Source organism: Microtus pennsylvanicus, chromosome 1, assembly GCF_037038515.1.
Source record: "Microtus pennsylvanicus isolate mMicPen1 chromosome 1, mMicPen1.hap1, whole genome shotgun sequence".
Classification (NCBI taxonomy): domain Eukaryota; kingdom Metazoa; phylum Chordata; class Mammalia; order Rodentia; family Cricetidae; genus Microtus; species Microtus pennsylvanicus.
In genome coordinates, this window is record NC_134579.1 from 123,067,387 (window position 1) to 123,093,780 (window position 26,394).

The window sequence follows — 26,394 nt, forward strand, 5'->3', positions numbered from 1 at the left end:
TTGATAGAGGGTGGAGGGTGTCCATGGAGACTGGCCCTTTTCTCCTGTTTACAGTGGCTGGAGCACGCAGTGCCAGGCTGAGCAGTAGAGAAAGAGCCCAGAGAGGCTACTGACTTACTCAGAGACACACAGCATGGCAGGTGCTCTGGTAGATATAGGCTTCCTTTCTGCCTTTGGATGAACACGGGTCCCTGAAGAGTCAAGAGTAGCTTCCTAACACACACACACACACACACACACACACACACACACACACACACACACACACTCTTAAAGTAAAATTTAAAAATAAAATTTAAAACAAGGGGAATTTTGCCAATTCAATATAATTATTTTGTGTTGGTTTTGAGACAGAGCCTTGCTATATAGCCCAAACTGGCCTTGAACTGGTAATCCCCCTGCCTCAGCCTCTCATAAACCATTATTATAGCATCTTCCTTCAGTGTATGATGGACATTGTGTTTAGCTTTCCTATGTTGCAGATGGTGTCCTGGGAAGCTCACTGGTTTTGCATGTCCCCGCAAGCAGAGTCCCGCTGAGTCCTGGATCATCGGGAGTACTGGCTTCCTACAGGAACCCTGAAAGCAGAAGGACTTTCGAAGTTCCTCTAAGTGAGGCCAAGGACAGAAAATGACTGCAGGGGACGGACATTAGTGGCTCTCAAGGACCCTGCCTCGGCCTCCTGAGTGCTAGGGTTGTATAAGTGGGAAACCTCACCCAGTCCTAGCTACGACCCCTCTGGAACTTCTCCCCAGGGCCATGACCTGAATAGAGCTCAGAGGATTCACTTACACCACCGTGGTGTCTGCTGTTGGAGATGGAAGGGCTTAGGTCAGCAAGGCCTCTCCGTGCCTAAATAGCCACGACCTCACTCCTCACTCACTCCAGCCGCTAGCCACCCCAGTTCTGGAGCCATTTTGGCAAAAGGGTTCAAAGTCTGCGTAGTGGGAAGAGGGGCTGGGATACTAGGCCGTTGCCCCGCCTGTTGCTAGATTCCATGGAAACATAGGTCTCTTCTTGTCACATTTGTCTAGACCGGAGGTTTTCAAGCGGTGGGTCTCAACCCCTCTAGGTCAAACACCCCTTTCACAGGGGTTGCCCAAGATAATCAGATCACAAGTATTTCCAATGGTCTTTGTATGTCCGCCCACATGCCGGTATGCCCACAGACGAGTACCTAGAACTCTATTAAAGGGTCAAAGCCTTAAGAAGGTTGAGAACCACTGGTCTAGAGCTCCGAGAATGTTGTGACCAGCAGTCATCAAGAGACGTAATTTGGGGTCTTGTTGGCATTCTCCGTGAGTTGGCTAGGTGAAGTGAAGTTGGGACCAAGCCCACTGGGGTTGCCTGGAGCCAAGAGCAGGAGATGCCCCTCACCCAGGTTGGCCACTGTGGGCTAAGCTGAGGAGGCAGGAATGGGCTGCAAGGTTGAAAATACTAGGGAGGCGCTGTCCTCCTGCATCCCTGTTGTTCTGTCCCAATTGTGGTCCAGGGAGAGCCAGGCTGTCTGAGACACTCCTGGTGGGGGATGGGCAAGTGCAGCCACCTTCCTCCGTTTCTCATTCTCCTGTGGAAGGATCACTACCACGTCCACCCCTCAGGTGGTCCCTCTGGAGGACCCTGCTGTGGCCACACTGCTCCCGGTATCTGGCACTTGCTTCCTGTGTGCAGGGCTGGGACATTCATAAGATATGTCTCCCTACCCTCCACCCCCTGGTTCCTAGCTGTCACTTAGACTCGGCTAGGGGATTGGAGGCATTTTCCCATTTAAGACAGATAAGTAGACATTTGTCCTGGAGACAGCCTGGCATCACCCTGGCCCTGGTGGGAATCAGAGGACAAGGGACAAACACCGCCCATCCACAGTCCACCCATAGTGTGGCGAAGGTGAAGATTCTGGAAAATTGGTTTCTGGGTCAAGGGTTTGCTAACCCATCCCTTCCTGTCCCCATCAGGACCCTGTTTCTATTGCATTTGGGAGCATCAGACATCAGGAGGCAGAGTGGCCTGACCTTTCCTGGGGAGACGTGAACAAATGTCTGTTCAACCCAGACAGGGCACAAAGACTGAACAAGGAAAAGATGCCTAGTCTAAGTGGTGAGCTAATGGGTTTATTGGGGTTACTAATGGCATGAGTTGGGGGTTGCAGGGTGTGGGTGACCCCCAAGCACTGCATTATCAAAAAGTCTCAGCCTTCATGGGTGCTGAGTCAGGAATGCTGTACCCCTGCACTTCTCACTCACCCTCCCCGCCCTAGGCGCTACCTCCTGAGGGAGTGGGTGGAACCACAAGCGAGGCTTGGGGTCCTTCCTGCTCCTTCTACGCCCCTAAGGCCCAGGTATCACTTGTTTTTCTTATGTCATTAGCATGGCTGTGGACCCGGGTATTCTGTAGCCAGCATCACAACCTCTGCCCCACAATGGTCACGGGGAACATATCTGGACCACAACTGGGGGGGGGGGTCTCTGCAGGTGGAGGGATACCAGAGAGGAGCGTGGCTTCTTGGCAGGGCTGGGCTGCTGCTGGGTGTGGCTGTGGGGGTGGAGGCAGGGCACAGTGGGTGCTGAACAGTAGACTGGCAGAGCCTGAGATGTCTGGATCCTCGGGAGCCTAGCATGGGAGTCAGGGACACTGGGTGATCAAAGCAGAGGTCAATGAAGCTCCACTAGGTGGGTAAATGGGGGAGGGATGACAGGGTGGTGGGTGAGCAGGCAATCAGATGGGAGACGGTGTGAAGGGGGAACACACAGACACACATACATATACACACATACATGCATATATATATACATGTGCACATACACACAAACATACATACATATACACATAAAGTCACACACAGTCACAATCTAAGACGCATAGACACACACACAAACACACATGCAGACACAGATGCACACCAACAGATATACACAGAACACATGTAGACACAGACATATACACATGCAGACACACAAAGACATATATGCATGCAGACATACACAGACACACACACAGACACACACACACACACACACACACACACATCTGGCCCAATACTCCAAGTCTCCCATACTGAGGGCTGGTGTCATTTTCTCTCAGCCGATGTGACCACTGATCTTTCTGGACGTCATACAGAAGCCTGTGGGAAGGAAGACATGCTGGTTACCTTAGCATTTCTGCAGAGCTGAGACCACACATGTACAGATCCTCAGGGGCCATGGGTGGGTCCCACCCCTCAAGAGGACCATGTCTGCTCATGACCATGTCCTTCCCCAAAGGATGCTCTTGTCTACCTCACATGCCTCTCACCTTCACCAGCCACGGCTTGATGGGGGTGCCGTCCTTGTCCATGCAGCACAGGGCAGATGTGCAGGCTGCAGCCTCCTGGGCAAGCAGGTCCCAGCGGGCATTGCGGCCCAGGTTGCCTGTGGGGTCAGCTGGATCCAGGATGATGGGTCTGCAATTGTACCCAAGGTCAGTCTCATCCCCACAATGCCCACCTGAGACACTGGCTGGGCTGTTCTCTACTCCCTAACACTACAGCGGCCAGGGCCAGGACCTCGGGGCTCCTCAGTGTCCCAGGTACACACTCTAGGGCAGGGGTAGAAGAGAAGAGGCATATGGTGTGGGGTGTGGTGGCAATGCTTGTAAACCTAGCACCCTGGAGGCAGAGGCAGGGGGATTGCGAGTTTGGAGCAACCTGGGCTACACAGTGTATTCTAAAGGGTTGGGGGTGAGAGGACTGGTGAGATCTCTCATTGGTTAAGAGCACTGGCTGCTCTTCCAGAGGACCTGAGTTCAGTTCCCAGCAACCACATGGTGGCTCACAACCTCTGGAACTCCAGTTTCTCCATGGGCACTGCACACACAGTGCACATACATATACGCAGACAAAACACGACACACATAAAATCCTTAAAAGGGAAGGAAGGAAAGAAGGAGGGAGGGAAAAGCAGCTGCACAAGTACCACTTCTTCAGGCTGTGTTCATTACTAACCACTCACAGGGCTGCCCTTCCTCCTTGAAGCAGGCATTGCTAATCGATTACAGCCCTGATTCTGCCACTGCCCCTCCCAGCATCCACGGCAGACATCATCAGCTAATATATATCACACACCAGACCCTTTTTCAGGATACACTGCCACTGCCCGCAAACAGTCAGTGTAACGTGCGTTTTGGGGACAATCCTGCTTATCTCTGTCCCCATTTCAGAGGTGGGCGTGACGGTGAAGAATGACACGTGCCTCTATTACCCGAAGGCTGCTGACGAGAAGCTGCCAGGTGTAAGGAGTGCAAACACCAGACGCCCAGTTACATCCTAGTTTCGGAGGAATCACGAATGCGCTTGAAGTTTGAGGCGGGATTCTCATGATGCAGCCCAGGCAGGCTTTGAGCTTGAAGCCCTCTACCCCCAGCCTCATGCTTTCATTTCATTCTCTTATGTGTACCAGTGCTTTGCCTGCATGTGTCTGTACACAAACATGTCTGGGGTATGGAAGCCAGAAGAGGGCATCAGACCCCCAGGAACTGGAATAGGTAGTCACAAGCAACTGTGTGGGTTCCGGGAATGGACCTAGGTCTCTGCAAGAGCAGCCAGTGCTCTGAACTGCTGAGCCATCTCTTCACGCCTCTAACTCAGCCTCTTGTTGTGATTACAGATGTGTGTCACGGCATCTGGACACTTTTTTTTGGGGGGGGAGGACAGGTCTCACATAGCCCAGGCTGGCCTTGAACTGGTTTTGTAGCCAAGGATGACTCTGGACTCCCAGTCCTCCTCCACCTCCTCATGAGTATAAGTTTTCACAGCGGTGAAACACCAAGCCTAGTTCATGCAGTGATGGGGATGGACGCTGGGCAAACCCTCCGTCAGCTAAGCCATGTCCCAGCTCTCACATTAAACATAAAAAGCACATGTCTGGCCCAAATCTTGCATGAGGGCCACTCAGACTAGCATGCGATCTGATTTGTCTGCACTTGAGTTGAACTTGGAGTCTTGCATCTATTTCATCTGACAACCACATTTACAGGTGGCCAAAAAACTGACTGACTCTCTCCTCAGGCACTAAAAGTACCACTCTGGGAAGTTGCCCAGTTCCCGAGAGCAGGCCTTGCCCTTCCATCTTCTGCCAATAGGGAGGCAGGAAGTGGATATTGTGGGTCTGAGGTAGAGGAGTCTGGGGGTGGCCAAACCTGGGCTTGTGAAGTTGCAGCTTCAGGAAGTCACCGATGGCTTTGTCCTCGGCGTTGTAGTTGACGGTCCAATAGATGCACAGTTGGCGGTACTGGCCAACCAGCTCCAGCACGGTGCGGAAGCCCTCCGCCATGTTGAACTGGGGATTCTGACTGCCCTGCTCCCAGGCGTACACGGTCAGGAGCTCCAGCCCATGCTGGGGTGGCAAGGAGCCCTTCCCCTGGACCATCTTGTTGCACTGGGGAAGCAAGAGAAAGGAGATGTGCTGGTTCATGTTGGCAACACAACAGCTAATGCCTCCCCTGGTGGTCAGAGGGGCTCCAGGGATTGACAGGTGCACCCTTACAGCTTAACTGGCACAGAGACACAATGTGTTAGCTCCACTCTTGGGGGTATGTGTGTGTGTGCTGGGGGTGGGGTTCGGGTTCATGCATTCCAGGCAAGGCTCTTACCAGCCCCTCTCCATGAACTGCACCCCAGCATGCCAGTTCCTTATCATTTTGAGACAGATTCTTGCTGAGTTGGCCAGACTATCCTTGTGCTCACTCTGTAGCCCAGGCTAGCCCTGACCTTTCAATCTTTCTACCTCAGCCTCCTACGTAGCTAAAATGAGAAGCCTGCACCAGACCTGGCTAGATCCTGCTTTATGGACACGCAAACCAAGGTCCTCTGGGTGGAATGTGACTGACCTCACACACTTGCTTGTGGCCAAACACACACCCCTCCTTCTACCCCCCTCTTCGCTCCCACCATCTCCTCCAAGGAAAATACTCAGGACACAGTTCCTGGGACCCAGCATCGCTGTGAGTGTGCGTGTGGGAATTCGGGTGACGGAGGCCCCCTGTGCCTAACCTGTTGGTACCAGTGCTTCACCAGCCGGATCAAGCTCTTGAGTTTGGTGGGACGGGTGCTAATGAAGTCACGCTGCAGCTCCGTGAAGCAGGTAGAGAACTCGCCTGCATTGCTGTAGCTGTGGATTAGGTCCTTGTAGACCTGGGGATCAGGCCTCGAGCCGGGCCTCAACTGGCCTATACAGTGGGAAAAGGTTAGAGTCACTTTGTCATCTAGGGAGCCTGGGTGAGCCAGCTTAGAAAGCTGGTCTGAGAGACCCGTAGTCTTGTCTAAGGGTGACCTGAGACCCACTGGGAGGTCACCAGCTTTTGGTGAGGGCATAAGTGTGGCATGGTCCATCTTAAAGCCCTCATGAGAGTGGCGTTCTTTGCCCAACTTTTTTCCAGCCACCTGCTTGCCCACCATAGAGAAAGTCTTGACTGAGAGTCAGCCTAGGGTGTGGTGTCTCTAACCCCCTCTGATGCCCTCTCAGCCCGCTCAGGGAGGGGGCTCCAATGGTCATTAGACAAAAAGTTTTCTTCAGGCACCACGGCTGCAGGGGGCAGGGGGCAGGGGACTGATACCACAGCTGGCTCTGAGGACCTAACCAGAAGCAGACCAGACCAGTTCACACAAGTAGAACCAGAGCCCACACAGCATCTAGATGCCTGTCTGTCTCACTCAGTATGTGGGTGCTCCAGGGTAAGATTCACACCCGGGCAGAAGACTGAGGTGCCTACTTAACATATCAAAGTGAACCTGACCTCCAGGTTCTCCAAGAATCCCCAGTTCCTACCTGTTGTGGGGTATGGCTGGTACACCCCACCCTCTACCCTGAACTCTCCAGCACAGGGGACTGGGACTGTCCCCCCCCCCCAGGGAGGCTCTTCCCTGAATAATCCAAATATTTTGTTTACTTTTTTGTACCTTTGGTGTCCTGGCTGCTGCACCTGACTCCCCTGTCCCTGTCTCTTCCCTTCCCCCTCTCCCCACATGGCCCAGTTCAGCCTGGTCAAGTCCACTAGGGCCTCTCCCATATGTCCCTGTCTCTGACTGTGTTCTCCCTTTTATCTATAATAAACTTTCTCCTTCCCCATACCTAGGAGCAGCCATGTCCTTTCCTTTCCTTTCCTTTCCTTTCCTTTCCTTTCCTTTCCTTTCCTTTCCTTTCCTTTCCTTTCCTCTCCTCTCCTCTCCTCTCCTCTCCTCTCCTCTCCTCTCCTCTCCTCTCCTCTCCTTTTCTCTTTCTTTCTTTCTTTCTTTCTTTCTTTCTTTCTTTCTTTCTTTCCTTCCTTCTTTCTTTCCTTCACTGGAAGCTGATCTTGGGTCCCGTGGTGGGCTGAATGAGAAGTCCCCTCACAGGCTTATATATTAAAATTCTTGGTCACCAGGTGGTGGGACTGTTAGGGAAGGATCAAAGGTGTGGCGTTGTTGGAGGAGGCTTTGAAGTTTAAGACACCCACTCCAGTTCCAAGCTCCCCCATGCCTAGAAATCAGAATGTAAACTTTCAGCTGCTTTTCCAGTATTGTCTGCTGCCATACTTCCCTCTATGATAACAATGGACTAATTTTCTGAAACTGTAAGCAAGCCCCCAATTAAATGCTTTTTTTTTTTTTTAAAAAGAAGAGCTGCCTTGGTCATGGTGTCTCTTCATAGGAACAGAACAGTAGCCAAGACAGGTCCTCTGCAATAGCAGTATGTGCTCTTAATCGCCTGGCCAGGACCTCAGCCCTTCCTCACCCAGCATCTTTGTGGGAAACAAAAGTGGGGCCTTGCCACATCTCCCAGGCCTGTGACGTGGATAGGACCGTGCCTGGAACCACTCTGCCTGTGTCCAGGAGCCTCACCGAGGGCGTCGAAGGCTGGCAGCACGTCAAAGTCCACACTCTGGTCCAGCAGTGTCTGGGATGTCAGGGAGAAGCTGAGAACTCGGGGATTCTTCCTATTGGAGATCTCAAACTTGACATCGAACTTCTGCTTCTGCTGGCACGCCTCCAGCTGCGCCCGGATCTCCGAGATGACCTCTGCCCGGTGGCTGCCTTGCTCAGAGAACTGGCGGAAGCAGCTGAGGAACACCACAAGGTCGGCATCCGAGCGCCCTTGTAGAGCTGTGCCTTTGGCAGAAGAACCGCCCTGGGGAGGACATGGAAGGTGGCTTGAGCCCTGAGTGCCCTTTGATGTCCCACAGACTGTGTGTGTGTGTGTGTGTGCTTGCGGAGGTCAGAGGTCAACACTGGTGTTTCCACCAATCTCTATTATTATTATCGTTATGATTTTGAGACAAGGTCTCGCTGAGCCTGGAGCTCACCAATCTAGCTTTGCTGACTGACCAGGGAACCCGAGGGGTGGTCTTCTCTCTACTCTGGAGTTTGGGTATCACAGACAGTCTCCATGATGCCAAGTTCACACAGTGCTGGGGTTGGAATTCAGGGATTCCCGTATGCCAGTTAAATTCTCTGCCAGCAACGTGCCCTCCAAGAAAAGAGAAGCCCCCTTTCTGAAGGTTTAGCACTCCCATGGGCTGCCACATAGGAAGACAGACACAGTCAAGCCAGTTTTGTAGATTTGTATGGAAATCAGATGACTGATTGTCATTAGGGTTGTTGATAAATTTCTTGTGTTTTTAGTTTAAAAAGAAAGATAAAGGCAGATCCAAGAACCAGAGAGAACAGACAGCCCTGGTACTCTGTGGATGTCTCTGGATCACGCTGTGCCTGTAAGCACACCGCTCTCCAGCTGAATCAGCCACCTTGTTCCGTTACTGTAGACATGGATATCACTGGAGCGCACGAGGCAGCTGGAGAGGCGTCCAGCCCACAGGAGTCTCCTCACCTGCAGCTTTCCAGGCCTCACCTTAACCACCTTGAGCACCTTGATGGGAGAATTCCGGAAGCAGTTTTCCTTCAGGAAGGAGCATATGGTATCTACGGCTTTCTTTACTTGATCCAGGAAATGGCGGTCGGGCTGGAGGAATTCACTGATGAACTTGTCCAGGTCCCCAGCTGGGGTCTGGTGAAGAAGGGCTGGCTGTAGAAAGAAATGGGCAGTCCTGGCTGAAGCAGGATGCCGGGGAAACCCACGTGTCGGGCTTCAGCATTCTGGAATGATGCTGCTCCCACGGTCTCCCACGTCTCCTGCACCCACGGTCCTTCTCCTCTGACTAGTGTGTCCTGAAGTAGCACAGTAGGGCCTGAGCTCCAGATCTGTTTCTACCACTGACAGGGAGCCTGAGTTTCCCCTCCCCATCTCAGTGGATCTTGTGTGTTAAGCCAATGGAGTAAGATTGTATTGGCTGTGGCCTAAGTTTGATTTGTTTTTCAAAGATTTGTGCATTGCATGCTGGGTCGTCAGTGGGGAGGGGGTGCCTTTAAAGTGGAGCCCTGCAAATTGTGCCTCAGGGTGGAGTTGAGATAGTCCTCAGGGAATCCTGAGTGAATTCTGACAGGGAGGTGTGGCAAGAGCCAGCCTGGCCCTACGCAGCCCCGTGGCATCTTGCCTCGGAGCGTGATGCGTTCCTTTGGCACACGCTACCCCAGCAGCGACACTGGCCATCCTGCCAGCGCCATCACCTTGATCCACCTTCCCTAGAGAGCTGCCTGGCTTCAGGTCTCTTCTACAGTCACAGAAATGGATTAAGATGGTAGCTGCAGGTGGCTTATGTCTTGGGTTTTCTTCTCCAAGTGCAAAGCCCAAATACTTAACTAGGGCCTTATGTAGAGATGGGACACGGGGAGGATGCTGCTCAATTTAGTTCTGTCAGCTTGACAAGAGCCACAGTCATCTGGGAAGAGGGAACCTCAGCTGAGAAAATGCCACCCTGGCATTGGCCCGTAGGGCAAGCTTGTGGGCATGTTCCTGAGTAATGATTGACGTGGGAGGACCTAGCCTGCTGGAGGTGGTACCACCCTGCACAGGCTGTCCTGGTTGGTCTGAGAAACCACGAGGAACAAGCCAGTGGGCAGCACTCCTCCGTGGCCTCTGCCTCAGCTCCTGCCTCCAGGTTCCTGCCTCGTCCTCCCTCAGTGGTGGACGGTGAAGTGCGAGTGTGAGCCAAATGCTGTCCCCTCCTCAGGACGCTGTTGGCCATGGGGTTTATCCCACACAGAAAGCCAACTATGACAGTGAGGCAGCAGAGGGTGGACGGGATGAGAAGCTGGGCTTCAGCCAGGCACAGGCTTGGGCCTCAGGGAGCTCGGGGGTGGGGACTGAACCCCAGATAAAGACAGTTCATTGTTTCTGAGTGTCACCAGGGCACAGGCTGAGGTCAGTGCTCCAGAGGAAGGGCAGCTGTCACCGTCAGCATTCCTAGAGACTGGGGAGGTGCATCCTGGCATCAAGAGATGTGGAGGGGAGACTATAATGCTCACCACCCCAGTGAGCCCACCACCCCAATGTCCTGTCTCCTTAAAAAATGAAAAACATAACATTTATTATGTGGCATACGATGCTCGCACCAGGTGTGCATGTGTGTGTGTGTGTGTGTGCGCGCGCGCGCGCGCGCGGCAGATCATCTGTGAAGGTCAGAGGACCACTTGGTGGGGTCAGTTCCCTCTTTCCACCTCCACACGGGTTCCGGGAATGAACTCAGGTTGTTGACATTGTAGTGAAGGTCTTTCCCCGCTAGGTCATCCCAGTGGCCCCAGGGCACCATCTCTTACCATCACATCCCAGGGTGGGACAGGAGTCCCATCTCTGCTCTGAAGGCAAACTTGTGACTCCAGAGCTGCTGCCTCCCGAGCTAACAGTTCCCAGCTGCCCTGGCCCACGTTCCAGGTGGGGTCCGCAGGGTCCAGGATTAGAGGCCTGGGGACAAAGCAGATGGAGGTGGGGAGGTACAGTCAGCGATGAGCAGCTGGGAGGGACCGAAAGGAACATTAGATGGAGTCCAAGCCAACTGCCTCAATCAGAGAGCTCTTGGGCCAATTAACTCTAATGACGTTTAACTGTGCCAAATAAAAGGGCTCTGGAGTCCTTTGGGGCGTCCAATGTACCTGCTTCCTCATCGGAATGCAGAGGCAAGTGGGGAGGGTGGGATAGGTGAACCAAAGCCCACCATGGCTCCTCCCGGGTACCCAGACTCCAGGAGGGAGGCGGAAGATGGCATTGAGGTGGGCACTGGGGAAGTATGCACCTGGCTTTCTGAAGCTGGCTGAGAAGATGCGCTCTGAGGGCCGGGTCCTGTATGCTGTAGTTGACTGTCCAGTAGACACAGAGTGACCGATACTGCTGGACCAGCCTCAGGATGGTCCGCAGGCCTTCAGCCATGCTGAACCCTGGTTTCCCACAGCCTTGATCCCAGGCAAAGATTGTCAGGAGCTCTAGGGCATAGGCTGGGGGCAGAGCAGCACCTGCTGCTTCTCCTCCTTTATCTCGAGTGGCAACCTGTCATCCAAGCAGAGATCAGTCAGGGTGGCCACCTGGAGGCTGGTTCTTGGGACTTAGGAAGAGGCAGGGGGTGTGTAAAACAGAACCTCAGAAGGACTGAGTCACAGAGACTCCCTGGATGATGCTTTGTGTTTTACAGATTGGGGAAACTGAGATCTGGGGAAACTGTGACTTGTCCCAGGTCAGACCGTGAGTTAGGGAGCTCGGATTTGGGTGAGACCTCCCTCAAGGAGTGTGCGGAGCTGTATGGGAATGGGGGCTGCCATCTGTCCATCATAGCATCTCATCACCCACAGGCGGCAAGCGTGGGCTCTGGCAGGTGTGTGTCGAACACACAGTGGTTGTGGACTAAGGTCCACTTACAGGGCTGCTGCACTGACCAGAACGCCTGCGACTCCGAGGAGGTTGCAATGCTGCAGGTCCAGAACCCAGGGTTTATCTCTAGCACCCTTGCCCAACTCTGGTTCTGACTTGGCATCCTTATGACTGTTCCACAGAGCCTTTCGGGATGTGTTGATTTAACAGCTAGCTTCCACCAGGCAAAGGCTAAAACTGTTATCAATAGCATAGGAGGCTATAGCAGAGCTAACCCTGTTTGCTGTTACCCACCGCTGTATTTCAGAACTGTTTGATTTATGGCTTTTATTTTCTTTTTGTAGTATTTTTGAGACAGGGTCTCTCTATGTAGTGTCACTCACAGAGATCTGCCTACCTCTGCCTCCTGAGTGCTGCATTAAAGGTGTCTGCCACCACACCTGGCGTAGACTTTCTTTATTCTGTTCCCATGAAACTGTCCCCATGGAACCTGGAATTTGGTGACCTAATCCTGGTTGCTTCTATTCCAGTCTAGGTTATACTTTTATCCCCTCTGAGGGGAGAGCTGCTGGTTTTTGTTCTTGTCAGTGGCATGAATGCGAGATGGCCTTCAGAAGAGAAGGTTCTAGAAGCTGCCCAGGGTGCAGCACAACTTGAAAAGAGGCGGTGATGGGGACCATCGTAGGCACTTGGGGGTGATGACCGTGACAGTGGCGGCTTCCCGGGAGGCGTAAGGTGCTTACCTGGTGGTACCAGTGTTTGACCAGGAGCATCAGGTTCTTAAGCTTGACGGGGCGATTGTTCACAAAGTTCCTTCGCAGCTCTGCAAAGCAGGCTGCGTGCTCCCCGGCCTGGCAGCCGCTGCTGAGGAGGGAGGAGTACACCTGCGGCTGAGGTATGTCGCCAGAATTCAGCTGCCCTACAGAAGTAGAGAACGTGAGTGAGCCGCCAGCCCACCCATGCACGGTTATTGGTATAATTAAGTTCTGCATCCATGACTCAACACCACCTCCAGCCATGAGCTAAACATCAAATAACGTCAGAACTAGTAATCTGTCTTAGCATCGATGCAAGATGTTACCCAGGCTGACCCGGAACTTATAGCAATCCTCCTGCCTCAGTCTTCCACGTGCTGGGATTGTAGGTATATGGCACCTGGTTCCCAATTTTCACTACCTCCCCCTAACTCTGCAATGAGTTCTGGAGTTAGACAGGCCTGGGTTCGAATCCAGACTGCGTGTAATACCTCTTTGGGTCTCGGCTTTCTCACCTGTAAAAGGGGTTCGTGAGGCTGGGGAGATGGCTCAGTGGATGAGAGGAATGACCCATCTACATGTAGGGCTCAGTAACAACTCACAGATGAAGAAGTGGTTCCCCACGATAGAGGGGGGTGTCGCAAGGATGGGGGATTTAGCTCTTTAATGACTTGAAACAGGACTGGAGAGATGGCCCCGGAGCTAAAAACACTTGTTCTGGCAGAGGACTTGGGTTTGATTCCTGGTGGCTTACAACCTTCTGTAACTCTAGTCCTGGGGCACCTGGCAGTCTCTTGTGGCTTCTACAGGTACTGCAAGCATGTAGCACACAGGCAAATGCTACCATATACATAAAATAAAAATTAAAAAGAAACAACAATTCGAAACTATACCTACACTTACACACCTATGATCCCAGAAGACTTGGGAAGCTGAGGCAGGAGGATGGCATATTTGAAACCAGCCTGGGTTGCATATCAAGATCCAGTTTAAAATAAAATGAGTAGAGAAATTAAGAGATGGGGCAGATGGTCTGAGGGCAGAGAAGAGAGAAACAGGGAGACAATATTGAAACAGCTGCATGGGTGACTGGTTCTGGGGAAGGTTTGCCTCAAGATTTCCCAGAGAGATTTTCAGTGCTTGGTGAATCCCAAAGAGTACGGCAGGTACCCCTGTTCCATGGCTCCTGGATCCCTGGGGTCCCACCACTCTCTTACCCACAGCATCAAAAGCAGGTACCACACTGATGTCTGCCCAGCTGCTGAGGTCTGTGGACACCAGCCGGAGCTGCAGAGTGCTGGGTCTATTCTGTTCAGTGAACTGGAGGCTCAGTCCATGCACTGGTCCCTGCCACCAGGACTGCAGCTGGGTCCGAATGTCACACAGAATCTCTGCTTGTTGGGACCTTTGGCCCTTGAAGTCCCTGAGGACTTTGTAAAAGATGACAAGCTCCACATCGCAGTCACCCCTGAGGTCTGTGCCGCGGCCAAAAGAGCCGCCCTGTGGAAGGAAGTGCAGTCAGACCTTGGACTCTCCAGGAACTCTAACTGTCCAGGAACCTGGGAGTTATGCCAGCATCCCCTGCAGTGGCCTAGGATGTGGCTTTCGCTGATGTTGGATCTGGACCTCAGCCCAGACCTGGGGCCCAACCCTGAGGAGTTTCAAGAATTGAGTTGTATTAATGGGGCCTGCCTCCAGGTCTGCTGTCATGCCCATAGGCCAACACAATGTAGAAAATCCCTCACTGAAAATATATGAAAAACCAAGCATAAAATAAATTTTAAAAAAGAATAAAGAGACAACAAAACCAAAGCAAAAACAGTTACTTAAACCTACAGTGTTCCTCAGCTCAGCTGGCTTGGCTTTGGATGGCCCAGCAGCATGGCCACCATGCTAGATTAATGTGCCCAGCATTGGCTTCTGAAAGCATGGGAACGCAGGGAGGGCAATCCAGGCTAACCATGACATAGGACATATGGGAAATACCTAAAGTTATAAATGTAGTGTTGATTTGCAGTGTTTCCAGCTTGGATTAGGCTGCAGCTCCACTTTAAGCGGAAGGACGACTTTCTGTCTACATCCAGCCGGCAAACCACACCTCCAAGGATATTCAGCTTCCCTGGATATCCTCAGCTCTGTGGCCTCCCTGCCCACCGTGGTTCCCTGGGGGCATCCCAATGGCACCTTCACCTTAGGACTCACCTTGCTGACCCTGGAGGCTTTGTGCTCACACTTCTCCCGGAGGCAACGCAGGATGGTGTCAATGGCCTGTCTCACCTGCTGCTGGAACTGGGGACTTGGTCTCAGGTGGTTCTGGATGAAGGAGTCCAGCTCCTTGCTGGGGATCTGTGACAGATGTGGGCCCATCACTGACCCAGCGGTGGAGGTGCTGGCTGGAGGCACACTTAAGGATGGAGTGGTCTGGGTGATGGAGACTTTTGACACTGTTTCAGGGACAGTTCTTTGAGGTGCTACCTTTTCGAGGTTCTTGCTGATTTTATAGGCTGTTGTGTTTGGCATGGCAGGTTCCTTGGTGGCTGATGTCAGCAGTGCTGGAGCTGGATTCAAAGTCTGCGGGCTGACTCTTGGACACACAGTGTTGTGGTCTGGGTTGTCTTGTTGGATGGGGTGGCCCAAACCCAAGATGCCAGCACATGGCAGGCCCTGGAAGGGGGTGACTGAGCCTTATCAGCCAGAACTGAGGTTTGTCTCGGCACCCAGCCTTTCTCTCAGTCCCTCTGACCACAGCTGAGGTGACTGAGGCTTGGGAAGGGGAGAGAGTCAAGGGAGATGTGGGTCTTGGTGTAGAGCAGGACAGATGCCCAGATGGGGAGATAGTTGTGAGAACTTCTAGGTGGACAGACATATCCAGAGAGGGGGACACCACAGACAGCCCCAGTTCTCTTCCTCCAAACCCGAGCTGGGTGATACTCCCATTGCCCCAACTGTTGAACCCTACAGCCCTGGGCCCATTAGCATCAAGCCTGGGGACCCTGGTGTTCTCTCACTCACCGGCCCCTCCCAAGGCTGCTCAGGGGCTCCGGAGGGCTGCCGGAAGCATCGCTGATTAAGGCAGGACTCAGCCTCCTTGGCCAGCACATCCCAGCGCCAGGCTGTCCCGTTGCCCACGTCCCAAGTTGGGTCAGCTGGATCCAGGATCACGGGCCTGTAATTCCAGAGAGAACAAGGCTCTGAACAGTGACAAGGGTCAGAGTTAGGGCAGACCTGGTGCTGCTCACTCCGGTTTGTCCTTTTAGGTTTCATGTCCAGGGCAGAGACCTCCTTCCTGCAGCCCGGGGCTTTTCATTTGTGTAAGGGTGACATCGCCTGCTTTGCTGGAGCCAGGTCCAGAACTCGTGTGGCGGTTTGAATGAGAACTGTCCCCCACAGACTTACATATTTAAATACTTGGTTCCCAGTGGGTGGAGCTATTTGGGAAGGATTGGGAGGTGTGACCTTGTTGGAGGAGGGGGGTGTCACTGGGACTGTGGGCTGGCTTTGAGATTTCAAAGGACTCCCCCCTTCCCATTCCCAGTTAGTCCCCCCCCCCCGCTACTGTTCCAGCACCTTGCCTGCCTGCTCCCACCCTCTGGAACTGTGATTCCCAATTAAATGCTTTGCTTTATAAGCTCATGGTGTCTCCTCCTAGGAGGTAACTAAGATACCCAGCTGCGCAGCTGAGGTACAGCACAGCAAACAGGGGCCGCCCCAGGGACTCTAGTTCCCACCCCATGATTTGCAATATGGGCTCCAGGTATGTGCATTCATTTGGCTCATATACATACACCGATGCACACACAAGTGTTCATAATCCCCAAGTCCCCAAGGAGCAGAATGCACTTCATATCATGATAATTCACACAAAGGAAGAGTTCACATCAACCAAGAAAGAGTGAGCCGCAACTGTATGGGTGGGTGGATCACAAAGACTTAATATGAAGGAAGAGGAGCCAGACCCAAGAGGGCATGCGAGCCACCAGATTCCACGACTTAAGAGCAGGAGAGACTCTGATGATGGAATCAAAGCAGGGACACATGTGCGGTGCTGCTGCCTGCGGGAGGCTACTGGCAGGCTGGACATACTCTGTGGCCTGAGGGGTGGCTTCACAAGTGTGAACTGTCATCAATGTATGTATGTCACATGTCATTTCAACAGGAACAACTACATAAGCCCTGGGTATGGTTCTCTTTCTAACCCCCCCCCCCAAATTCCCCAGGACCAAGTCATTCCTTAGTGCCTGTGACAGGAGAGTAGGCAGGGGAAGCTGAGGAGATACCTGGGTCTCTGAAGCTGCCTTCGCAAGAACTCCCCAACCACAGGGTCCTGGAAGCCATAGTTTTCTGTCCAGTAAATACAGAGGTCCTTGTTCTGTTGGATCAAGGCCAGGATGGTCCGGAGCCCTTGGGCCAGGCTGAAGTTGTCCTTCCTGCAGCCTTGCTCCCAGGCAAAGATAGTGAGCAGCTCCAGGGCATAACTAGGGGGCAGCATGGCCCTCGTGGCCCTCGTGGACCTCGTGGTCTCCTGCGTCTGCACCTGCGAGGAGCAAGGAGGGCTTGGCTCTGTGAGGAGGACAGAGCTGGGGCTCACAGCACCTCACAGCCTGAGCCTAGGGCATTCATCCACTTACCCCAGGACCCAGCCCCCACCCTCTCATTTTTCTCATCTGCCTGTGGGGTTTCAGACTGACATAAGGGAATGGGAAGAAATGAGTGTCAGGACCCAGTAGAGAAATTAATATGCCTGGTGACATTCAAATTCAACTATTTCCAGTGACAAATGGCTCTTTTTTTGTTTTGTTTTTGTTTTTCGAGACAGGGTTTCTCTGTAGCTTTGGAGCCTGTCCTGGCACTAGCTCTTGTAGACCAGGCTGGTCTCGAACTCACAGAGATCCGCCTGCCTCTGCCTCCCGAGTGCTGGGATTAAAGGCATGCGCCACCATCGCCCGGCGACAAACGGCTCTTAAAGACAACAATCCACAGACTGGGAGAACACATTCACATTACTATAAATAAATAAGGATCAACATCCACAATATATGAAGAGCACAAGTGAACCAACAAGAAGCTCACAAAAGAAAACCATAGACAAAGAACATAGCAAGTGCGTCCTGGAAAGACAATAAAAATGGTCACTAAGAAGATAAACCAACCAGTCTGCAGGCGGGACCCAGCCAAGCGGCCTCACCTGGCCGTACCAGTGTTTGACCAGCAGGATTAAGTTCTTAAGCTTGATTGGACGAGTGTTCACAAAGTCCCTTCGGAGTTCTGTGAAGCAGGCTGCGTGCTCCCCATCCCGGCAGCCAGTGCTGAGGAGGGAGGAGTATACCTCAGGTGTGGGCTTGACTCCAGGGCGGGGCTGTCCTGGGGGCAGTGAGGGAGGCAGGTTAGGAAGGACACTGGGCACTGAGCTCAGCCTGTCCCTGGGAGGGCAGTTGGCTTGAGGAGAGAGTGGGTTGCATGCAGGGGTGTGGGGGCCTGAGAGGAAGAATGGGTTTCAAGGTGACTGAACAGAGAGGAGTTTCCGGCTAAGTCAGAGATGCTGGGGCCTGGCTGTGTGGTCAGGAGCTGGTCTCAGCGAAGGTCAGGTGACCGTGGCCTGCAGCTTGTCCCCACCCTCAGCTGCAGATGGAGGCATATTTTGGAATAAGTCAAAGCCTAGCTAGAACATGTCCGAGAATTCAAAATTCTCATAAAGAGAACATTTTCATCAGCCCCTTGTTCACATAAGTCTTAGTTTTCAAGGCTGAGGGAAGTCAGAGCTGCCCGGTGAGGGACAAGCACTGAGCTCAGGACCACAGACCAGCAGGACTAGGCCTTCCTGACTCCTGTGGTGTCTAAACTTGATATATTTAGGCAAGAAACTGAGGTTCAGAGAGGGCTAGTGGCCTTCCTAGGTCACACAGAAAGTGGGTGGAAGGTCAGAATGCAACAACCTATCTTTCTCCTAACGATGGCTCCTCCAACTCTGAATCAGGCCGAGGACCCCTCACCCAGCACATCAAAGGCAGGCACCAGGCTAACATCCATCCAGTTTTTCTGATCTGCTGACATCAGCCGGAACTGCAAGACGCCAGCCGCCTTTGGCTCAGAAAACTGAAAGATCAGTCCAGGCCCAGGGTGGCGTCCCCAGGACTCCAGCGATGCCCGCAAGGCACCCAGGGTCTCTGTGCGTCCGGTCTTCTGGTCCCCAAAGCTCCTGAAGCAGTTGAGGAAGATGACAAGTTCTGCATCACAGCCACCCCTGAGAGCTGTGCCCCGGGCGTAGGCTCCTCCCTGTGAAGAGAAAAGACAGCTGGGGATCTCACGAAGGACGGGGTGGGCTGTGTGGGCTGAGGAGGCAGCTTTCTGCATCTGACACCAGGCAGACCCCGGGTCCTGCTCATGACAGCCAGGCCTGAGCTCTGGAAGAAGGGACTTTAATCTGTAAACTTGTGATTGTCATTTGATGCTGGGCACCAGCCCCCACCTTTTTCTTTCCTGTTTTAAAAAGATTTTCATTTCATGTGAGTGTTTTGTTGTACATATGTATGTGTGGTGCATGTGTGCCCGGTGTCCACAGAGCCAAGAGGAGGAGTGCTGGATCCTTTAGAACGGAAATTACATTCAGTTGGGAGCTGCCAGGTGGGTGGTAGGAACTGAACCCGGGTCCTCTGCAAAACACACCAGAGCTATGAACCCCCCAAGCCATCTCTGCAGCCCCCTTTTCCATTTTCACATGTGTGCATATTTGCAATGTGTGGGCACACACGCATGTGGACATGTGTGTGCCTGGGGATGCACTAAGTTGATGTCAGGAATCGTCCCCAGTCACTTCTCCGCCTTACTCACCGAGGCAGAGTCCCTGGATCAAACCCAGCCCTCGCCAATATGGTTAGTCTTGCCGGCCTGCTTGCTCTGAGGATTCTGTCTCCCCTTCAGAGACTGGGATTATGTGGTCTCTGGGGATTTGAACTCCAGCCCTCATGCTTGTGTGGCAAATGCTTTAACCACTGAGCTGCCCCTCCAGGCTCCATTCCCAGTCTTTTCAAAACTGAGCCAAGTGTGGTTGGGTACGTTCACGCTCACTGTGGCACAAGCATAGAAGTGTGCTGTGACAGGACTAGTGTTTCTGGTGGTTTGATGTCAGACTTCCGGCCTGAGGACCCAGGAAGGAGACTTCCACGCCCTGTGCCCTGTGCCCTACATCTGTCACACGTTATCTGTTCCCAGCACACAGCCACCTGGTGTGGCCACATATGGTGGCAGATACAGGCGCTTGAGCCTGACCACAGGACGAGAATCAGATTGTGGTACAGGTCCCAACCCAGTCTGAGGCCCTTGTCATCGCAACGATGACTCTAGGCCCCTCACTGCTGTGTGGAGGGCAACTCACCCTCCCTAAGGACGCTGGGATCCTCACCTCACAAGGGGAAAAAAATGGGAAAACAGGGAGGAGATGCTTCCATCTCCCTTTCGTCAAGTCAAAAGCAGAGATTGAGGTCTCAGCTGTCCCGAGTGGCGTAGGGAGAGGGTCTTTTTCCTCCCATAGGGTACTGGGTTCAATTTTGGTTTTCAAACCCATACCATGGGGAGTTCAAAGAGGCTTTGATCCACAAACCCTGTTCCTTCCACCTCTATCCCTCTCCTCTCTGTGTGATTGAAAAGAAAATTTCTAGCCTGGTGGTGGTGGCCTGTGCTGGTCTGTGCTGGTCTGTGGTAGCTTGTGGTAGCCTGTGGTAGCCTGTGGTGGACTGTGGTGGTCTGTGGTAGCCTGTGGTAGCCTGTGGTGGTCTGTAGTGTCCCATCTTCCTAACCCCAGAACTGAGGGGCCATGATAGATCTGAAATATTCACTTTCTAGAGCAGGTAACTGTGTCACACAGGACAGGCAGTATGCATTGCAGATGCTTCAGGGGCTGCTGGTCACCTGAGATAGGGGTCCATTCTGACATCGATCCTGAGGTCTGTGACTCCCAAACCCTGTGCCTTCCTTCTTGACTTTTTGGCCGAGCTGGGAACCTCAGCATTCCAAGAGCCCTTTCAGTGGGGGAGAGATGCCTCTGAACCTCAGGTGGGCCTTGGAACTGGAGCTGACCTTCCTCTCTGAGAGACAGAGTTGTCCGAAGACACAGGCAGACGTCAGTCTTGAAGTCCTGTGGGGGTTTTCTAGAGAACTGTGGATGCCAAGATTTTAGACAGCCTTCGGTTACTGCCCTGCAGGATGCCTCATAACCCTGTACTGTACAAAAACAATCCTCAGAGCCAAACAACTGCCATCTTTGGGAGCTCTGCTGTGCTTGTGTGCAACAGATCACCACAGTTGGGCTTCTTGCCTGTTTATGTCCATGATAGACGCTCACCTGAGTACCCAGCTACTCCCTAACACCTGCTGTGTGTGATTCTGCCCTAATTGCACATGGCCTAGGGAGGGCTAGGGTAGATAGGCTGGGGAGGCTGTGTGTATGTGAGGGTCTGTGCAGCTTCCAGAAGACCTTGTCCCTGCTGGGTGAAGACTTCCCAGTTTGGCCTTTGAAGGTGAGTTCCCCTTTTGTAAATGACCCCTTCCCTAGACTCAGTAGGGATCCCCAGGAGAGTCATTGGTTCCTGGAATGACCTGTGTGGGTTTGTGCCTCAGTTAGTCCTTTGGGCTTAGGAGGAGGGAGACACATTGCTCCCATCCCCTACTCTCCAGACGGGTTTAGCCACACCTGAGAGGGAGAAGTGAGTTCTGCATTTCCCAGGGCTCAAGACTCCTTGCACATCTTCAGCTAGGACGTAGCCTCAGGACCTGGCAGGTGACCTGCGACCTACTCAGGACAATCTCTAGACTCACTGCCCACCCCCAGGTCCCCATGATGCCCCCACATCCCCAGGTTTACCCAGATTAAGGCAGCTCACAGTGTGTCTCTCCAGCTCTCTGTCACCCAACCCTCAGGTGACATAATGTGGCTTGGAGAAGTAGCCTCACCACTTTCAGCCTCAGTTTCCCCCTCCATAAAGCTGGCAATAATCCCTCCCTCAGGAACCATGAGGGTCGAAGGAGTCGGTGCAGGTTTAACCAGGTCATTTCCATTGCTTCTTAGCATTTTCTCAAAGACTGGGCCACAATGGGTATAAGTGTGATCCCCCAGTCTCTGAGCTGTGAGACTCAGGCAGTGTCAGGCCTAGAGTCCGATTAAGTGTGGGAATGAATGAGGGAGCCTTTAAGAGAGCATGGGAGCAATCAGGCCACCCTGTGCGCTGCTGGCGGGCTCTTACCCTGGAAGCTTTACTTGGCATCTTGATGCCTCAGTTTCCCCACACAGTGGCTTGCTAAAGCAACATCTGAGTCATCCGTCAGAAGACAAAGCAGGTGACCATCTTGGGGCGTCCCACCTCTCACCTTGGCGATCCTTATCACCCTTGCTCTCTGTGACCCTGGGGCTCCCTGCTTCCGTAGGGCGGTGTCCAAGGACCCCAGAGCACCCCGCACCGCTGCCGTGAACTCAGGGGATGGTTGCAGGTTGTGGGCCACAAGTTTGTCCAGAGCACTGGCTGGCGACTGGTACAGGTCCATGTTGACCTGTGTCCCCAGGAGAGTTTCGTTTCTCTCTCAGCTTCTTGGGGCGTGCCCTGATGGGCAGGGCTGTCATTTCCTCCTCCTCCCTCATTTCCTCTCCTTCCAGCAGCTCAGGGCGTTTGTTGAGATTACCAGTTTATGGCTATGCTTTTGCCTCAGTGTGATTTCTGAACCCCTGGGCAGCCCGGACACCCTAGAGACCAGGCTCTCTGGGTCAGTGGAGGCTTCCTAGATCTTACCCAGGGACCCTGGATAAGCTGCCACAAAGCACCCCAGAACCAGGCCTAAGGAAGCAGATCCCCTCCACCCATGTCCCAGTTCTCATCTGTTCTGTTTTGCTGTGAGGCCCTGTGGTTATGAGATAGACTCTCCAGGCCTCAGTTTTTCCATCTGTAAGATGAGGTTATATTTGTGAATAACCATTAGACGCTCACTGATGGTCTAATTATAAATATCAACTCACTCAGTCCTCTGCGAAGTCTCACAAGGTGACCGCACTGACATCTACAGTAGAGACAGGGTGGCTGAGGGACAGAGAGGTTGAATAAGTTGCTCAGCACCACACAGCATGACTCTCAGAGTTAGGATTTGAACCCAGGACTTCCATCTTGACTCTGTGCTCCCTGTTCTGCTGAGGCACAAGGTCGCTCCACGAGGAGGTGACGGGTTGAGGAGTATGAGCCTCAGCCGCACATAGGCCCAGGTAAGAAGTGGGAGCTGCTGTGGTTGGCACTGTGTTGTGGGAGGAGCCACTGTGAGGCTGAAGATAGAGTCAAGGTTAAGTACGGACTGACGAGTGAAGGCCTAAGGCCAGGCAGCCATGGTTCTGCTGTGTGTGTGTGTGTGTGTGTGTGTGTGTGTGTGTGTGTGTGTGAAGGCCTAAGGCAAGGCAGCCATGGTTCTGCTGTGTGTGTGTGTGTGTGTGTGTGTGTGTGTGTGCACGCACACACGTGCCAAGACAGACAGGTCTGATATTGGGCTCCTGTCTATGCTGGAAATCTGGTGTCTGCAAAAGGTGATCATAGCTGGCAGAGAGAGAGAGAGGGAAGGAGGGAGGGAGGGAGAGAGAGAGAGAGAGAGAGAGAGAGAGAGAATGAGAAAGACAGACAGACAGCAACACACACACATGAGACAGAGACAGAGAGAGGCAAAGAGAGGCAAGAGAGAGAGAGAGAGGCAGAGAGAGAGAGAGAGAGGCAGAGAGAGAGGCAGAGGGAGGGAGAGAAAGAGGCAGAGGGAGGGAGAGAGAGAGAGGCAGAGAGAGAGGCAGAGGGAGGGAGAGAGAGAGGCAGAGGGAGGGAGGGAGAGAAAGAGGCAGAGGGAGGGAGAGAGAGAGGCAGAGAGAGAGGCAGAGGGAGGGAGAGAGAGAGGCAGAGGGAGGGAGAGAGAGAGAGGCAGAGAGAGAGAGAGAGAGAGAGGCAGAGAGAGAGTGAGCGAGAGAGCGCTTACTTTAAACCAATCTGGGTCTCACCAAGCTAATATGGGCGCCCCTAGACCTGCATGCAGTTTTGGGGGGCACAATTTGGGCACTCTAGGAGAGCATATGGTTTTAGGAGATAGTTTGATCGTGTTGATATCTGTTCCCGAAGCTTGCTTCAGGCATCACACACCCTGATTCCATTCTCTCCAGAGGCTGTGGCCTTGGGGATAGATAAAAACCAGACTTCCTTGGTCTGCTGAGGCCACTTTAGCTGGGGAGGAGCTAAGGGTGTTCAGAGTGTGAACAACAGTTAGGGGGTAAATGATGTGGGGGAAACAAATGCTGTGGGCACCTCCTGGGCCTGGGTCCCAGGGATCTGTTTCCCGTTTTAGAGCAGCTAGCTCAGGCTACCTCCTCTAGCACGCATAATTCCTAGAGGACCAGTTGGGTCCAGGGCCTACACAGGTCCAGAGAGGGACCAAGGAGCTGGGATGTCCCCAGCTTTTCTCCAAGAACAGAAACCTAGGTCTAACTCTCAGTACCTCAGGCTGAAATCTTATTAAGAGATGGGGCTGTGCTAAATGCCGGTCATGAGGATGGGTCCTGGCCTAAGGCCCTGGATTCCACTGTGATGGAGACACTGGACAGAGCCGCTGTGGTGTGAGGGAGGAGGCAGGGAGTGGACGGCAGGAGCCAGCAGATAGAAGCCAGAGCAGTCTCCCTTGGGACACTGGAAGGGACCAGCCCGCTCATGTCTTGACCTGGGTCTCCTTATTCTCCACTGTCACTCTGCCGCAGGTATATTTATACCCTTTGTCCCTGCAGCCCTAGGGAATGGACCAGCCCCCTTGCCATCTCCCTGGCTCTCTGTCCCTCCCCCCGACTCCTTTGCTATGTCTCTTCTAGTTTTTAATCCACCTCTGGGTCTCTGCACAGCTGCTCCCAGGGCCTTGCATGCTCTTCCACCTCTGCACTTGGAGGTTCTGTGTGCTCTTGTCCTTGCTAAGACATCCCTTGCTGGGGTAGCAACTCAGGAGCAGTTTCTAGTTTCCAGGCAGAGTAAGATACCCTGCTTCTCCCTTCCCCAGGATCTTGTCCTGATGAAGGGGAGAAAGAAAGAGAAGGAAAGCCATGGTCGTGGGGGGTGTGGGGGTTAAGATTCTGCAAGGCTGAATAACTAAGTAGAACTTTGGAAGGGAGAGTTGGGATGTTGCAGATCCAGAGCCGAATTATCATGGGCTTTTTTCAGTCAGTCGTTGAAGTCAGTTGTTGGCCACCCCCGTGTGTGGTTTACATCCTTGGAACCATCATGCCAAACCCTTGGAATGGTCTGACAGTGGTACATGTGTTTTAATCCCAACACTCAGAAGGCAGAGGCAGGAGGATCTCTGGTGACCTGATGCCAGCCTGGTTATGTAGAGGGCTACTGAAGAGACTGTCTCTAAAACAATAACAAAAATCCTTGCCAGAGCCAGAGCTGGGAGGATGGAAAGGGTCTGGTTGAAGGTCATGGCCTCTAGCAGGGTTGAGACCCTGGATCCAGACCAGTTGGGCTCTGACCCACCGGCAGGGAGGCTTAGGCACGGCCTCTAGCAGGGTTGAGACCCTGGATCCAGTTGGGCTCTGACGCACCGGCAGGGAGGCTTAGGCATGATACCACTTTGCAGAGAGGGGGCTGTGAGCACACACGTATGTGCCAGGGTTTGTATGAAGACTGGCCAACTGGGACGTCTCACCCTAGGGGTCAAAGTCAGCAGCAGGACATTCTTTTTGAGCTGGGCTGTGTCAGCATGTGGGGCTCATCTGGTAACTTCCTGTCAAGGCTTCCTGTCTTCTATGTCCGATTTCGCTGCAGGAACACCACCCTCTTCCCAGGTGTTTGAATGTTCACAGGTCTGGGTTCTGTTTCCTCAGCAGTCAGGAGGTTGGAGTGAACCCTGGCCCTGGGAACTCTGCCTGTGAACTGTCCTGTCATGATCCCCTCCTGTTCACACCCACAGTGTCTCCTGAAACTCCCTATATCTCAGATGGTGAGTCCCTGGTCCCTGGTTGGTTAGCGCTATTTAGGCAATGGGGGGAGGGCACCAGGAGGAGGGACCTCACGGAAGGACTTTAGGCTATTAGGGAGCATGGTCTCAAAGAAGGTATATGAATCTCCATAGCAACAGAACAAATGTTGGAAATTAATACGCGAAAAGACCTGAGAGATGCCGGCAGGGAGAGAATGGATGTCAGCCCTTAACGTCACCTGCGAGCCTGGTGCTTGGTGTGATGTCACAAATGAAGCCGAGCAAAGGGCAGGTAGAGCTGTGACTTTTTCTGAGGTTGGGGGTTGGTCTCGAACTCACAGAGATCCTTCTGCCTCTGCCTCCCCCATGCTGGGATTAAAGCGGTGCACCACCATCTGAGCAGTGACTTCTGTTGTCCTCAGATTTCTGCAAGGCCAGGGTGGGCATGGGGCTCAGTTGGCGGAGTGCTTGCCCAGGGCTTAACAGTGTCAAACTCTGGGCTCCATATAAGTTCACATCACACACACACACACACACACACACACACACACACACACACACCTACACACCTACACATGCATGTACACACACATGTCTACATATGCATGTGCACACACACATGCACACATACACACACACGTCTACACATGCATGTGCACACACATACACACATCTACACATGCATGCGCACACACACGCACGTCTACACATGCATGTGCACACACATACACACATTTACACATGCATGTGCACACACACATACACACACACGTTTACACATGCATGCAACATGTACAAATAACTAAATGTTTACTTTCAAGTTATTTTTATTTTGTCACAACTGTTAAAAACCAAGGAAAATAAGTGAATAAGCAAAAAGATTGGAGAAACATCAGACCACTCCCTTCTGGCATTTAGAAAAAGAATCCAAGAGTCCCGATCTACTCTGAACTTCAGAGTCTGACATA

At 52.9% G+C, this 26,394-nt stretch overlaps 1 protein-coding gene across 2 annotated transcripts; it reads right to left on the reverse strand.

The window, feature by feature from the left end:
- Nucleotides 1–11: 11 nt before the first annotated feature.
- On the reverse strand, nucleotides 12–22,016 carry Oas3 (2'-5'-oligoadenylate synthetase 3). Of its 2 annotated transcripts, XM_075982181.1 has the most exons (17): nucleotides 21,821–22,016; nucleotides 18,451–18,733; nucleotides 17,646–17,821; nucleotides 16,738–16,994; nucleotides 15,473–15,626; nucleotides 14,936–15,124; nucleotides 14,663–14,806; nucleotides 13,678–13,960; nucleotides 12,449–12,624; nucleotides 11,137–11,387; nucleotides 10,664–10,808; nucleotides 8,859–9,032; nucleotides 7,853–8,138; nucleotides 6,026–6,201; nucleotides 5,173–5,411; nucleotides 3,292–3,439; nucleotides 12–3,121 (listed from the first exon to the last, which is right to left on the reverse strand). In XM_075982181.1, exons 1-17 carry the CDS (start codon nucleotides 21,992–21,994, stop codon nucleotides 3,110–3,112), a joined length of 3,267 nt encoding a protein of 1,088 aa, XP_075838296.1. In that variant the 5' UTR covers nucleotides 21,995–22,016; the 3' UTR covers nucleotides 12–3,109. The 2 variants fall into 2 exon arrangements, with proteins under 2 accessions (XP_075838296.1, XP_075838290.1); XM_075982175.1 differs by having other exon boundaries at nucleotides 14,663–15,124.
- Nucleotides 22,017–26,394: the final 4,378 nt, after the last annotated feature.

Excerpts from the sequence above, each read along its gene's own strand:
- Oas3 (XM_075982175.1), bottom strand. The coding sequence starts at position 21,994 with ATGGACCTGTACCAGTCGCCAGCCAGTGCTCTGGACAAACTTGTGGCC. Across the intron at positions 11,388-12,448 it reads TCAAACACTGGTACCACCAG|GTTGCCACTCGAGATAAAGG; the intron begins GTAAGCACCTTA and ends CTTGGATGACAG. Across the intron at positions 3,440-5,172 it reads CTGCAACTTCACAAGCCCAG|ACCCATCATCCTGGATCCAG; the intron begins GTTTGGCCACCC and ends GTACAATTGCAG.